The following is a 13,666-nucleotide window of genomic DNA, read 5'->3' as shown; positions in this document are numbered from 1 at the left end:
CAATGGCCAGAGACAGTTCAGGGACACACTGAGGACACACAGTGATGTGTTCAGGGACACTCTGAGGACACACAGTGATGTGTTCAGGGACACTCTGAGGACACACAGTGATGTGTTCAGGGACACATTGAGGACACACAATGATGTGTTCAGGGACACTCTGAGGACACACAGTGATGTGTTCAGGGACACTCTGAGGACACACAGTGATGTGTTCAGGGACACAGAGAAAGTACTAAAGTGTTGAAATGAGTTGAGTCAGTAGATTTACCTGCTGAGACAGAAGCAGCCAGCAGAGGGAGACAGAGGGGCGTGTACTATCAGCTGGTGGGAGGGGCTTAATATGTGCGAAAGTGAACTGTGAGTGAGAGCACATTCAAACCTGTGAGGACGAGAGAGAGACAGTCACAGAGAGAGAGAGAGAGAGAAATGGTATTAAACTGGAAAACAGATCTGCTGACATAACACCATGGTAAGAACACACACACACACACACACACACAATTTGAAGCTTCTCTTCAACTCCACTTTGTAGCACATGGTGTGTGCTGTGGAGGGGGAGGGGCCAGTTTAGGTGTAGTGTTTCAGTGAATGGTCTTGAACTGCCTGCCTGCCTGTCTCGCTTTGTTAATAAAGTTTGAGTGTGGTTTAGCATGTGGCTAGTTGCTAACAGTGGTTTGTTTATCAATGTAAAAGTTCACCTGTCTGAAGTGTTTTGTTTGGCACTGTGTACAAGCATCTTCTGGGTGTGTCTAAGTCTGTGATCTCCGCGTCACATGATCCCGTCTTTATCTCACTGTTACACAAACATCTACAAACCACTCACTCTCCCATACATACACACACACACACACACACACACCAAACCTCATTGAGATAACCAGTGATTGTAGCTGCTGGTCCTCTGCTGCCTCGAGTGGTCACTTTGTGTCACTAAAATAAACCAAACTGAAGGACTTTAAAAGCCGAAGTGACAAAATCAGACATTTGAACTCAGTGATGGAGGCAGCAGTGTGTGTGTCTGTTTCTGATGGTTCACAGGTGAAGATGATGATGTTTGGTAAACGTCCACACTCATTTCTAATGTAGTGATGTTTACCTGGTTGTCATGGAGATGGAGGATAAAACAATACTTTGTGTGTGTGTGTGTGTGTTTTACATGGACTGAAGATACAAGCAGACGAGTTGAGACTTTTCCTCACTGATGTCTGGACTTGTCCCGGGGCTGCTGGGAAAGGAGGTGGGGGGGGGGAGAGGTGGTTAGCTGCAGGAATGTTCAGGTGGTAGGCGGAGCCTCATCGTGTGTCAGTTTAGTGGAGTTGCTGTGAAAACTCTGTTCTCAGTTTTATTTTGAAAAGTTGTAGTGTGGATGGACAACAGTGTTAATTCTAAAATCGAATGGATTTGTTTGTATTTTTTAAATGTTTAAATTTGTTGTTATTATTAAGGTTTGAATTGACAACACAGAAGTGTTTTAATAAACATTTTTATTTTCACTGTGCAGGTTTCTTACTTAAAGTTGAATTTGTCTTCCTCATTGAATTCATACTTCCTAACACGGCTGTCCTCATGTGTCCTCCTCTGTGATTGGTTCTCTCCCCAGTTTGTCCTGCCCTCACATTTTGGTCTAGTTTTTATTTTCTGATGAAAGTGTTTTTGTCACATCAGTGAAAAACAGTGATGGACAGAAACTGTTTTAAGGGACCCTAACTCCATCAACACTGACTTCACTTACACACACACACACACACACACACACACGTCGTCCTGCTGCTCAAATGAAACCTGAGGCCTCAGCTAAAAAAACCTCTGCCACCTAAATGGAACGCCTCCCGCTCTGAGAGACTCTGACCTACTTCACTCATGAACATTTACACAGAGATTACATTCAAACGACGACTCTATGATTCATAACGATTCCTCAGTGTCTTCAGTCCTGAGAGAGGACGTCTGTGTGTCTATGCACACGTGAATGAATGAATGAATGAATGTGTCATTAAACAACTTTCAGACTTTACCTATGTGACGTCTCTGCGCACACACACACACACAAAGGTGTGGACGTCTTTGTCTCCATATGGTGACAGGTCTGTGTGGGATGGTTAGACTCCACCCCAGAGGAGGTGGAGACAAATGTGTGTGAGCTGAAGTGACTCAGCTGTGATTAAACTGTTTATTTATTCATGTTTCCATGCAGAGCTGAACATTACCTTTGAAAAACAACTCAAAGAAACAGTAAAAACAACGAGTGACTTTTGTTGGGGATCAAACTTTGGTCTCCCACTCCTCTTCCTGATCCATAGACTGATCCTGATCTTGATCCACAGACTGATCCTCTTCCTGATCCACAGGGTCCACACGACTCACGTGTCGAGTCGTGTTGTGACAGGGTCGGTATGTGAAACATTCCAGAAACATGGAAGCCTGGAGCTGTCCCTCAATCACTCACTCACTCACTGATCAGATAAGGTCACACACAGGATACTGTCCTCAATGAGCTCTACCTGGAAATGACAGCGTGAAAAGACGAATAAAAAAAAGAGTGAAGGAGAAGAAAAAAGCAATTTGTCCCTGTGTTGTAGTAGTGAACCTGTTGTAGTTGTGAACGTGTTGTAGTAGTGAACGTGTTGTAGTAGTGAACGTGTTGTTCTGAACGTGTTGTAGTAGTGAACGTGTTGTAGTAGTGAACCTGTTGTAGTTGTGAACCTGTTGTAGTAGTGAACGTGTTGTAGTAGTGAACGTGTTGTAGTAGTGAACGTGTTGTTCTGAACGTGTTGTAGTAGTGAACGTGTTGTTCTGAACGTGTTATTCTGAACGTGTTGTAGTTGTAAATGTGTTGTTCTGAACGTGTTGTAGTTGTAAACGTGTTGTTCTGAACGTGTTGTTCTGAACGTGTTGTAGTAGTGAAGGTGTTCTGAACGTGTTGTAGTAGTGAACGTGTTGTAGTAGTGAACATGTTTTAGTAGTGAACATGTTGTTCTGAACGTGTTGTAGTAGTGAACGTGTTGTAGTAGTGAACGTGTTGTTCTGAACCTGTTGTAGTAGTGAACGTGTTGTAGTAGTGAACGTGTTGTAGTAGTGAACGTGTTGTTCTGAACCTGTTGTAGTAGTGAACGTGTTGTTCTGAACGTGTTGTAGTAGTAAACGTGTTGTAGTAGTGAACGTGTTGTTCTGAACGTGTTGTAGTAGTGAACCTGTTGTAGTAGTGAACGGGTTTTAGTAGTCAACATGTTGTTCTGAACGTGTTGTAGTAGTGAACGTGTTGTTCTGAACCTGTTGTACTGAACGTGTTGTTCTGAACGTGTTGTTCTGAACGTGTTGTAGTAGTGAACGTGTTGTTCTGAACGTGTTGTAGTTGTAAATGTGTTGTTCTGAACGTGTTGTAGTTGTAAACGTGTTGTTCTGAACGTGTTGTTCTGAACGTGTTGTAGTAGTGAGCGTGTTCTTCTGAACGTGTTGTAGTTGTAAATGTGTTGTTCTGAACGTGTTGTAGTTGTAAACATGTTGTTCTGAACGTGTTGTTCTGAACGTGTTGTAGTAGTGAACGTGTTGTTCTGAACGTGTTGTAGTTGTAAATGTGTTGTTCTGAACGTGTTGTAGTTGTAAACGTGTTGTTCTGAACGTGTTGTAGTTGTAAACGTGTTGTTCTGAACGTGTTGTTCTGAACGTGTTGTAGTAGTGAAGGTGTTCTGAACGTGTTGTAGTAGTGAACGTGTTGTAGTAGTGAACCTGTTGTAGTAGTGAACGTGTTTTAGTAGTGAACATGTTGTTCTGAACGTGTTGTAGTAGTGAACGTGTTGTAGTAGTGAACGTGTTGTTCTGAACCTGTTGTAGTAGTGAACGTGTTGTTCTGAACCTGTTGTAGTAGTGAACGTGTTGTTCTGAACATGTTGTAGTAGTAAACGTGTTGTAGTAGTGAACGTGTTGTTCTGAACGTGTTGTAGTAGTGAACCTGTTGTAGTAGTGAACGGGTTTTAGTAGTCAACATGTTGTTCTGAACGTGTTGTAGTAGTGAACGTGTTGTTCTGAACCTGTTGTACTGAACGTGTTGTTCTGAACGTGTTGTTCTGAACGTGTTGTAGTAGTGAACGTGTTGTTCTGAACGTGTTGTAGTTGTAAATGTGTTGTTCTGAACGTGTTGTAGTTGTAAACGTGTTGTTCTGAACGTGTTGTTCTGAACGTGTTGTAGTAGTGAGCGTGTTGTTCTGAACATGTTGTAGTTGTAAATGTGTTGTTCTGAACGTGTTGTAGTTGTAAACATGTTGTTCTGAACGTGTTGTTCTGAACGTGTTGTTCTGAACGTGTTGTAGTAGTGAGCGTGTTGTTCTGAACATGTTGTAGTTGTAAATGTGTTGTTCTGAACGTGTTGTAGTTGTAAACATGTTGTTCTGAACGTGTTGTAGTTGTAAATGTGTTGTTCTGAACGTGTTGTAGATTTAAACGTGTTGTTCTGAACGTGTTGTAATAGTGAACGTGTTGTAGTTGTGAACGTGTTGTTCTGAACGTGTTGTAGTAGTGAACCTGTTGTAGTAGTGAACGTGTAGTAGTGAACGTCTTGTTCTGAACGTGTTGTAGTAGTGAACGTCTTGTTCTGAACGTGCTGTAGCAGTGAACGTGTTGTAGTAGTGAACGTGTTGTTCTGAACCTGTTGTAGTAGTGAACGTGTTGTTCTGAACGTGTTGTAGTAGTGAACGTGTTGTTCTGAATGTGTTGTAGTTGTAAATGTGTTGTTCTGAACATGTTGTAGTTGTAAACGTGTTGTTCTGAACGTGTTGTAGTTGTAAATGTGTTGTTCTGAACGTGTTTTAGATGTAAACGTGTTGTTCTGAACTTGTAGTAGTGAAGGTGTTGTTCTGAACGTGTTGTAATAGTGAACGTGTTGTAGTTGTGAACGTGTAGTTGTGAACGTGTTGTTCTGAACGTGTTGTAGTAGTGAATGTGTTGTTCTGAACGTGTTGTAGTAGTGAACGTGTTGTTCTGAACCTGTTGTAGTAGTGAAAGTGTTGTAGTATTGAACCTGTTGTTCTGAACGTGTTGTAGTAGTGAACGTCTTGTAGCAGTGAACGTGTTGTAGCAGTGAACGTGTTGTAGTAGTGAACGTGTTGTAGTAGTGAACGTGTTGTTCTGAACGTGTTGTAGCAGTGAACGTGTTGTAGTAGTGAACGTGTTGTAGTAGTGAACATGTTGTAGTAGTGAACGTGTTGTTCTGAACGTGTTGTAGTAGTGAACGTGTTGTAGTTGTAAACGTGTTGTTCTGAACGTGTTGTAGTTGTGTGTCTCAGGTCTTATATGTTCGTCCTTTCTGCAGGACTCTGAATCTGTGGACAGATGTATCCAAAAGGTTCTGTCCTCACTCTACCCGCCCTTCCAGGCCACATCAGCAACTGTCCTCTGTCAGGTCCTCAGTGTGGTGGACAGCTGCTACAGAGGAGACGGCGTCCGCTGTCTCCTGCACTTCCTGTTACCTGCCAAGTTCCTGTTGGAGGCGCTGCAGCAGCACCGTGTGAGTAGCTTTGTCCCTGGTCTCAGGGTCACAGTGATGGACCCTGTCCCAGGATTATCTGTGTAGTAGCGGCAGGAGCCTCCAGGTGGCAGTAATGCACCTTTAACCTGTTTCTGCTTATTTAGCAAAGAAAGATCTTTTTCTAACACAATAACAGTGTGTGAATAAAAATATAAATAAATCTAAGTTCTATGTCAGTTTGAAGCATTTTAAAGAACTTATGTGGAAATAATGGAATAAACTGTGAAGACACCAGTAAGACAAAGACACATTCATCTGAGAAGCAGAAGCTTCCTGTGACTCCTCCCTCTGAACAATCTAACCCCTCCCTCTGACAGCTGTGACTCCTCCTTTTCCTCAGGTGCAGTCCTGTGATGAAGGTTGGCCTCTGTGCATTCAGGAGAAGTTAGTCGTCCATCTCTGTCCTGTGGACCAGCGTCTTCTTCTACCAGGTGACTTCTACCTGTTGGTGTCTCCACCTCTTGGAGTCCACAGCGCCTCCTGCAGGAGCAGCGTGTCCTCGTCACCCTGCCTGCTCCTGTGCAGCATGTCAGAGGGTGGCGGTCATGTGGAGCAGCAGGAGGTGGCCGAGGTAGCGCTGCGCTCTCTCTTTAGCATGGCCTGGCTGGACTCGGTGAACAGGGAGAGGGAGCTGCGCGGCGTGTCCACGCTGCGACTATGCGTCCTCGCCGCCAACCACCACATCTTCAGGGTTCCCTGGGAGGACGTGGTCTACCCACGGCTGCTCAGCTGCTCCCAGTCCCACACTGCCACCTTGGACCAGAAGGAGTCACATGATCAGAATAAAGACGTTCACTCCTGGAGACGGGAGGATGTTAAGCCCCACCTCGCCACAAAAGCCAACCAATCAGAAATGAGTAGTGAGGCTGAGGACTCGGAGGGGGAGTACGTGGAGCTGACGGAGCTGACAGAGCTGACGGAGCAGAAGGAGCTGAAGGAGCTGACGGAGCTGACAGAGCTGAAGGAGCTGATGGAGCTGACAGAGTTCACGGAGCAGAAGGAGCTGACGCTGCCTCCATTCTCAACACAGAGAGGTTCATCAACGCAGGAGATCAGCCGACAACTCCGAGCCAGGAGCAGCACACACACACAGACACACACACACACATCTGACAACACACACACTCACCTCTCCAGGCTCTGTGAGGTCATGGAGGAAATGATCACCCAAGACTCCTGTATCCGCACCTCCTCCTCCTCCTATTTTGCTCCTCCTGAAGTCACAGGAACCTCCTCACAGGAACAAACATCACGGACTGAAGTTGTGGCACTGAGAGAGGAAGAGGGAGGGCTGAACGAGGAGGAGGAACATGTGTCGGGTTATGAGGTTGTAGAGAGGGAGGAGGAGGAGGTGAAGAGTGAAGAGGAAGGTCAAGTCAGTCAAGAGAGGAAGAAGAAGCAAGTGGTGAAAGGAAAAGAAGATGAAGAAGAGAGAGGAAAATGTATCAACACTGCTGAGCACTCTTATTGTGAAAATACTATAAAACCCACTCAGGACTCTTATTGTGAAAATACTATAAAACCCACTCAGGACTCTTATTGTGAAAATACTATAAAACCCACTCAGGACTCTTATTGTGAAAATACTATAAAACCCTCTCAGGACTCTTATTGTGAAAAGCTTCTACCACCTCCTCTCTTAGAACTTGAAGAATCAATCAGAGCAGTGAGCGTCTCCTCATCACAACTGAAGACTGAAGTGTGTGTGGAGCAGCAGAAGGAGCACAGCTGTGAAGAAGAGGAGGAGCAGAAGGAGCACAGCTGTGAAGAAGAGGAGGAGCAGAAGGAGCAAAGCTCTGACGAGTTAGTTGGAGAAGGAGGAGCAGATCTTCAGATTGAAGGTACAAACATCCGTCTCGTTTCCTCCTCTTCCTGACTGGCCGATTAGTTTGCGTGTGTGTGTGTGTTACAGGTCAGCCACTGTGTGTGTGTGTGTGTTAAAGGTCAGTCACTGTGTGTGTGTGTATGTGTGTGTTGTCTCTTCACAGGTCTCACCACTGTTTCTCCTGGTGACCAATCACATCTCAGAGTGTTCAACAGGCCAACACAACAACAACAACTGCTCCACCAATCAGCTGCTGCCTCTGTCTCAAAGTCCCTTTCCCAGTTGTCCCAGTGTCTCCAGTCCTCACAGTTGTCTCAGTGTCTCCAGTCCTCACAGTTGTCTCAGTGTCTCCAGTCCTCCCAGTCCAGCTTCTATGGCGTGCTGCTGAGCTCTGGCGCCCTCTGTCTGCCTGGTGAGAAGTTTAATCCAAACCAGGTCTAACTTTAATCCCTGTTTGGACTCAGATTAGACTGAGCTGGTCTGTGTCTCTGCAGGAACCACTGACAGAAATGGGCGGGCTCTGGTGACGGTCAACACCTGGAGCTCTGTGTGGTCCAACTCTGAGTGTGAGGGGGCGGAGCTGCTCCACCTCCTGCTCTACTACAGCTCCACCCTCAGGTATGAAGCATCACATAGTTCACAGGTGACAGTGCAGCTGTTCTTCCTCTGACATCAATTCCTGTGTGGAACAGGGAGGAAGTGCGAGCGTTGGGGCTGACGGTGCTGGTGGACGCACGCAGAGCTGCTCCGGTCCCCGCCCTCTTCTCTGCCCTCAGGTCCCTGCAGGTGAGTCCATAGACAGGTGATAAATTGTGTTTGACCTGTGACCTGCTGGAGCTTCATCAGTCTGATTCCACTGAGCACCTACAGGGCGGCGCTAGACACACTGCAGTCCTGCGGTTTGTTACAGCAGCAAAGAAAGTAAAGATAAAGATCATCATCATCTACCGCTTTATCCTCAACCAGAGGGTCGCGGGGGGTGCTGTGCCAATCTCAGCTACATCGGGCGATAGGCGGGGTACACCCTGGACAGTTCGCCAGTCCATCGCAGGGCCACACACAGATAGAGACAAACAACCATTCACTCTCACACTCACTCCTATGGTCAATTTGGAGTGTCCAATTTACCTATCCCCACATTGCATGTTTTTGGACTGTGGGAGGAAGCCGGAGTACCCGGAGAGAACCCACGCACACACGGGGAGAACATGCAAACTCCATGCAGAAAGGCCCTTGTTCCAACCGGGGCTCGAACCCGGGTCTTCTCGCTGCAAGGCGAGAGTGCTAACCACTACACCACCGTGTGGCCCATAAAGATAAAGATAATAAATAATAAAAGTACACTGTAACAAAACACTAAACAAGTTCAAATAGTACATTAAATACAGTTTCCTGAATATATATGTATCGTATGGACTTGATGTTTACATTATATACAAAGATGAAACATGTAAAAATTTTACATGTTTCATCTTTAACATGTAAGTTAAAAGATAGCTGATGCCACGACTGAGTCGTAGAAGGTCTTTAGGACCTTAATCTGCTCTGAGCCTTCCTGTAGAGGGCAGCAACTGGTCAGATCAGACCAGATCAATCCAGTCCAGGTCCTCATCTCAATGTCCTGGATGTCTCCTGCACAAACCCACCAGTTCTTTAGTTTTCCCCGCATTGAGCTAGAGGCGGTTCAACAGGGACCGGTCCTCAAAGTCCTGGATCAGTTCTCTGTTCTCTTTGTCGAGCCCGCTGTGGGCTGGCAACTGTGGGGCCCATGCGGGCCCACTGTGGGCCGTTAACTGTGGGGCCCACTGTGGGCTCACTGTGGGCCCCAAAACCGCCGTGGTACCCACACGTGCCCTGCTTTTCACGACAATATTGGGGCCCACAGTGGCCAGCCCACTGTGGGCTGGGTGTGGGCATAGTGTGGGGCATGTTGTTATTGAAGTTATTCTTTTACTGGTGGGATTTAGTTTATTAATTGAACATTATTGAACGTTATTAACATGAAAACATGAAAAAATAAATCATCTACAGCAACAACAACAAAGATCCTGAAACCATCAAAAACATAAATTAAATTGCAAAACCAGCAAAACTGTAAACAGACGATACCAGTGGAGACATTTTGTCCTTCTCCTGCTCCTTCCCTCGTCCCAATCTCTTGAGTTACGGAGTCACGTTTTAATTGCAGCTCCTGCTGACTGGTACCCTGTTAGACTGGTACCCTGTGTGCAAATGACTTCATGGTTGCAAGTTCAACTCCACCCCTGGCAGGTTGTACTCAGTTCCCTTGTAAGTTGCTTTGGATAAAAGCGTCTGCTTAATGACATCTAATGTAACGTAATGATTAAATAAAATCATCCTATATTGGGCAGGGAGGACTATACACGCATTACATGTCATTTAGCAGATGCTTTTATCCAACACGACTTACAATAAGTGCATTTCAACATTTTGCTACAAATAGGAGCTGGAAATAAGTAGGTGCTTCAAATATGACAAACTATAAAGTGCTACTCATACGTGAGATGTGCAAATAAGTGTAAAATGTGCTACTGTTTTTATGTTTTCCAATTTATGTGGGTTTCATGATTCAGAATGCAGAAGAAAAAACACCCAGACCACTGTTTCTTTTAATTATTCATCCTTTAAATCTCCATCATCAGCATCTCAATTTTTAATTAAAGGTTCAGTTTTCAAATGAGGCACTTTACTTAAATCCATATCTGCAGGCTAACACATAAGCTAGAAATGACCATAGGCAGTATTGTGAATTCATGAATTTGATTTGACCCTAACCCTATCTGGATATCTGTTACTCCCAGATAAAAATAATATAAAGATCTATGAAAGCCTGTGTCCATGTCTCCAGGTGTCCCTGTAGACACTTTTACAATTGACCACTATTGTAAAAGAGTTGTGGTCAATGGGAAAATTGCTCTTTGAGTATTTGTTGTTGTAGTACCACATGTGGCCACCATGACAAAATTGTCTTCAAGGCAAAGGGGGTAGGTATATGATCTATCCAGTTCTTATAATACATCCATGGCAGTATGTACTACAGCCATGACCCCAGCTAGTGCACAGATAGGGGAAACAACAAACTGGTTTTGACTGGCTGAACTACAGCTGTGGTCTGGGCTTTGTTTTTGTTGAATTCTGGAACCGGACGAGAGAACATCTCGACAAGATGAACTGGGGATTGCATCGTGATGCTCGACGTGTACCACAAGGTGGGTTTTTGTATACACCTAAACTAAATGTACCCTGTGTAAAACAACCCTTATCCCGTACGCGTGGTTGTGTTATTTCCACTTCAGTGAAAGTAGGCGTTATCGAGAACGTAAAGCGGTGCTAACACCGGAATCACTTTACACATACCGTGACGACTTTATCATCGTTTGTCTTCAATTTATCATCATTAAAGGCTGTCTATGACTCAGTTACTCATGGTAACACACACTATGCATCAGTTACGTACTACCGAGGTTAACAGAACCAGTTAGCACAGCTGTTATGCTAACATCTGTAGTCTACTTTTATTTTATAACATAGCCGATTAGTTATTAACTAGCGTTAACGTTAAGGTAATATGCAAGAGTGCTTATACAGCATCATAAGTGAACCAGTGTGGGATCCACATATTTTTAATTATTGTCTTACTCAAGTTTAAAATAGTAATTATACATAAACTGATTACTTAAGGGCATGAGAGAAATATAGCTAATCCTAGCTAAAAGTAGTTTTATACCAAAAAATGTTAAGAAATATCTCATTCTCAGTCAAAACGAAACACAAATGTTTTGGTAGGTATGGCTGATCGTATAATAATTTCAAATAGTTAAACGTTGTTTTCCCCACTTTGTTACTAGAAAACCTACCGTTCAGTAATGTTTGACAGATCTCTTTTTTTCCGCTTACTTTCCACTGAACACTTTCAGCCGAAAGTGTTCAGTGGTATTATGGGCTATGATTTTCAGCCATATGCTGTTGCTAGCCTACGAGTTATTACAGTCTGTGGCTCACAACTGTGTACGAGCACACCGAAGCGCGGCCATGAGATTTTTCTGGAACAGCGCTAGCAAGGAAACGCTAAACACCGAACAATATCAAAACAATATGAAAACTTTATGGGAAAAGTAAATAAATGAACGACGATGGGGGGTTTTGTTTTACAATCTTCACCAAGGAGGCTGCTTGTCTTGTCATCACTATCAGTTAATAAAGTTACTGATAAATAAGATAAACACATTAGAGTTCAAGATAAACATGTTGTGCAAATACTTTTGTTGTTGTAATTATAATAATTAGATCATGTGATTTTCTGGCCTGACTTTATTTTAATATTTTATGATCATTATATGAAGATGGTGTCACAGGGTCATCTGCTTAAGGACTGTTTTTGTTTATTTTTCCTGTGTTGATCTGCCCTCACTAATTCTCTTGTCATTGCAGATCTTGTCACTCACGTTGGCCCTGCAATCACCTCATTCAACTCACCTGAGTCTCCCCGCCCACTTCCACACCTGGCCCTCATTATCCTCATCAGCCTCCCTTACAAATACAACCCATTCTCATTCACCCTCTGTCAGATCGTCGTGCCACATGCCCTGCTCTCGTGCTCTGCCTAAGACTTTTGCCTTTTACTTATGCCAGAGGTTTTTCTGGACCTCCCTCCCTCAGTTTAGTTTTCACCTTTGTTTGCTGCTAAGGTTTTTGCTTTAAATAAAAACCTTTTTTTGGACACTGAATCGTGCTCTTGGGTCCAGTGTTTTCCAGACATTACAATTTTATGATCATTATATGAAGATGGAATTGTTCTTTGTTTAAATTTCATCTTTTGTCATTATTTTCATGGACAGTAATGTATACAATCCCTGAGTTCTCTGACAATAATAATTATTATATTATTGTATATTATATTATATACTATTATTACCTCTAGGTTTGATGATGTCAAATAAAAAAATAAAATTGTTCTTAAAAGTACCCACAGTGTATCTTTGTAGGTATACAGTATGTATATATATATATATATATGTATGTATATATATATATATATACATATACATAGGAGAAATAAAGAGTTTAGGTGAATCAACATTTTAAAAGACATTATAAATAAGTCAAGATATAATATAACATTGTAAAAATGGCATCAATCAAAACATTTTATATTAAATGTTCTATTTTCACAGTTTACAGCAACAATTCTTGGTTCACGGCAGCTCCTATCATGCCTATATATACATTACATACACATATATATAAAACTGATTTTACTTTTGTATTTTCTCTTACCGAGAGCAAGGCACCACAGCTGGTTCCAACAGACAGTGATGGGGGTGCTCAGTTTTTTGTTCAATGTAAACAATAACCATTAGGCAGTCACAAAGGTATGTAGCAAAAAAAGACCCTTGTTCCAACCGGGGCTCAAACCCAGGTCTTCTTGCTGCAAAGGCAACCGTGTGGCCCGAATTTCTTTCATCCAAATTAAATAGTTTCAAATTTATTTCAATACATTTTCAAACAAATATATTCAGTTTCATTTTATATTTTTCAAATTCAAATTTTAAAAGTAATTATTCAAATTCTTCAATTCAGGATCGTATTTAGTGGTTCACATAGTGAATAGGTTTTTGAATAAAAACAAAGACTCAATCATAACCAGGTTTAACACACTCAATAAAAGATAATCTATTTGCTCTGAGAGGTTTTATCAAAAACTTGTTGGACTATAAATATGTAATCAGTGGTTTGTGAATTTGCCTTTACAGTATGTGGTTACATGTGTTTTGTAACAGACTGGAAGATTTTCTTTTTTAGGTTGTGTTGTTGGAGGAAATGGGAACACATTTGAAAAGAAGAACACAAACTGCTCTGTCACTTAGTCACCTTGGTGGACTAGGTGGTAGTGTGTTACTAGTTTGTTATTGTTGTCTTTAAATACTGTCTTTTTACACCTACCAATTTGTACTTCTGTTTCCAATGATTTTCAAAGCCTTTGCTTTGTCAATGTTTAGTTTGACAATTAATTCATTTGTGTTTATTCAGTAAATCATGTTTGTTAAACCATTGATATGGGTTCTTTCCCATGTTTGTTATGGCCCAAGAGCCAAGTTATCATATGATAAGTTGTTCAGTTTCCTCTTTATTGATATTGACAGACAGATGACTTTATTAATCCCTTTGGTAGGTTCCCTCTGGGAAATTAAAAGCTCCAACATCCACACACAGCACTGTTTAAATTAGAGTCACACTTTACAGGAGACCGGAAAGAGAAACACCCCAGGTACCAAACACCATACAATATAGAATAA

General features: G+C 42.7%; 1 protein-coding gene across 5 annotated transcripts in view; it reads left to right on the top strand.

Moving 5' to 3' along the window:
- Window positions 1-312: 312 nt before the first annotated feature.
- Window positions 313-13,666, top strand: part of plekhg4 (pleckstrin homology domain containing, family G (with RhoGef domain) member 4) — a 32,795-nt gene continuing 19,441 nt past the window's right edge. For 4 of the 5 annotated variants that reach the window (XM_058629015.1, XM_058629017.1, XM_058629016.1 and 1 more), the window contains exons 1-6: window positions 313-472; window positions 5,309-5,503; window positions 5,865-7,365; window positions 7,513-7,761; window positions 7,844-7,967; window positions 8,042-8,135. In XM_058629015.1, coding sequence (XP_058484998.1) covers window positions 470-472; window positions 5,309-5,503; window positions 5,865-7,365; window positions 7,513-7,761; window positions 7,844-7,967; window positions 8,042-8,135 — 2,166 coding nt within the window. In that variant the 5' untranslated portion in view covers window positions 313-469. Of the gene's footprint in view, window positions 473-5,308; window positions 5,504-5,864; window positions 7,366-7,512; window positions 7,762-7,843; window positions 7,968-8,041; window positions 10,580-11,801; window positions 12,098-13,666 lie in introns of those variants that run through there. The other variant, XM_058629018.1, reaches the window with a different exon arrangement.

This window comes from Solea solea, chromosome 5 (assembly GCF_958295425.1).
Source record: "Solea solea chromosome 5, fSolSol10.1, whole genome shotgun sequence".
NCBI classification, from domain to species: domain Eukaryota; kingdom Metazoa; phylum Chordata; class Actinopteri; order Pleuronectiformes; family Soleidae; genus Solea; species Solea solea.
The sequence above is the reverse complement of the archived record's forward strand: the minus strand, read 5'-3'. Positions and strand labels throughout refer to the sequence as shown.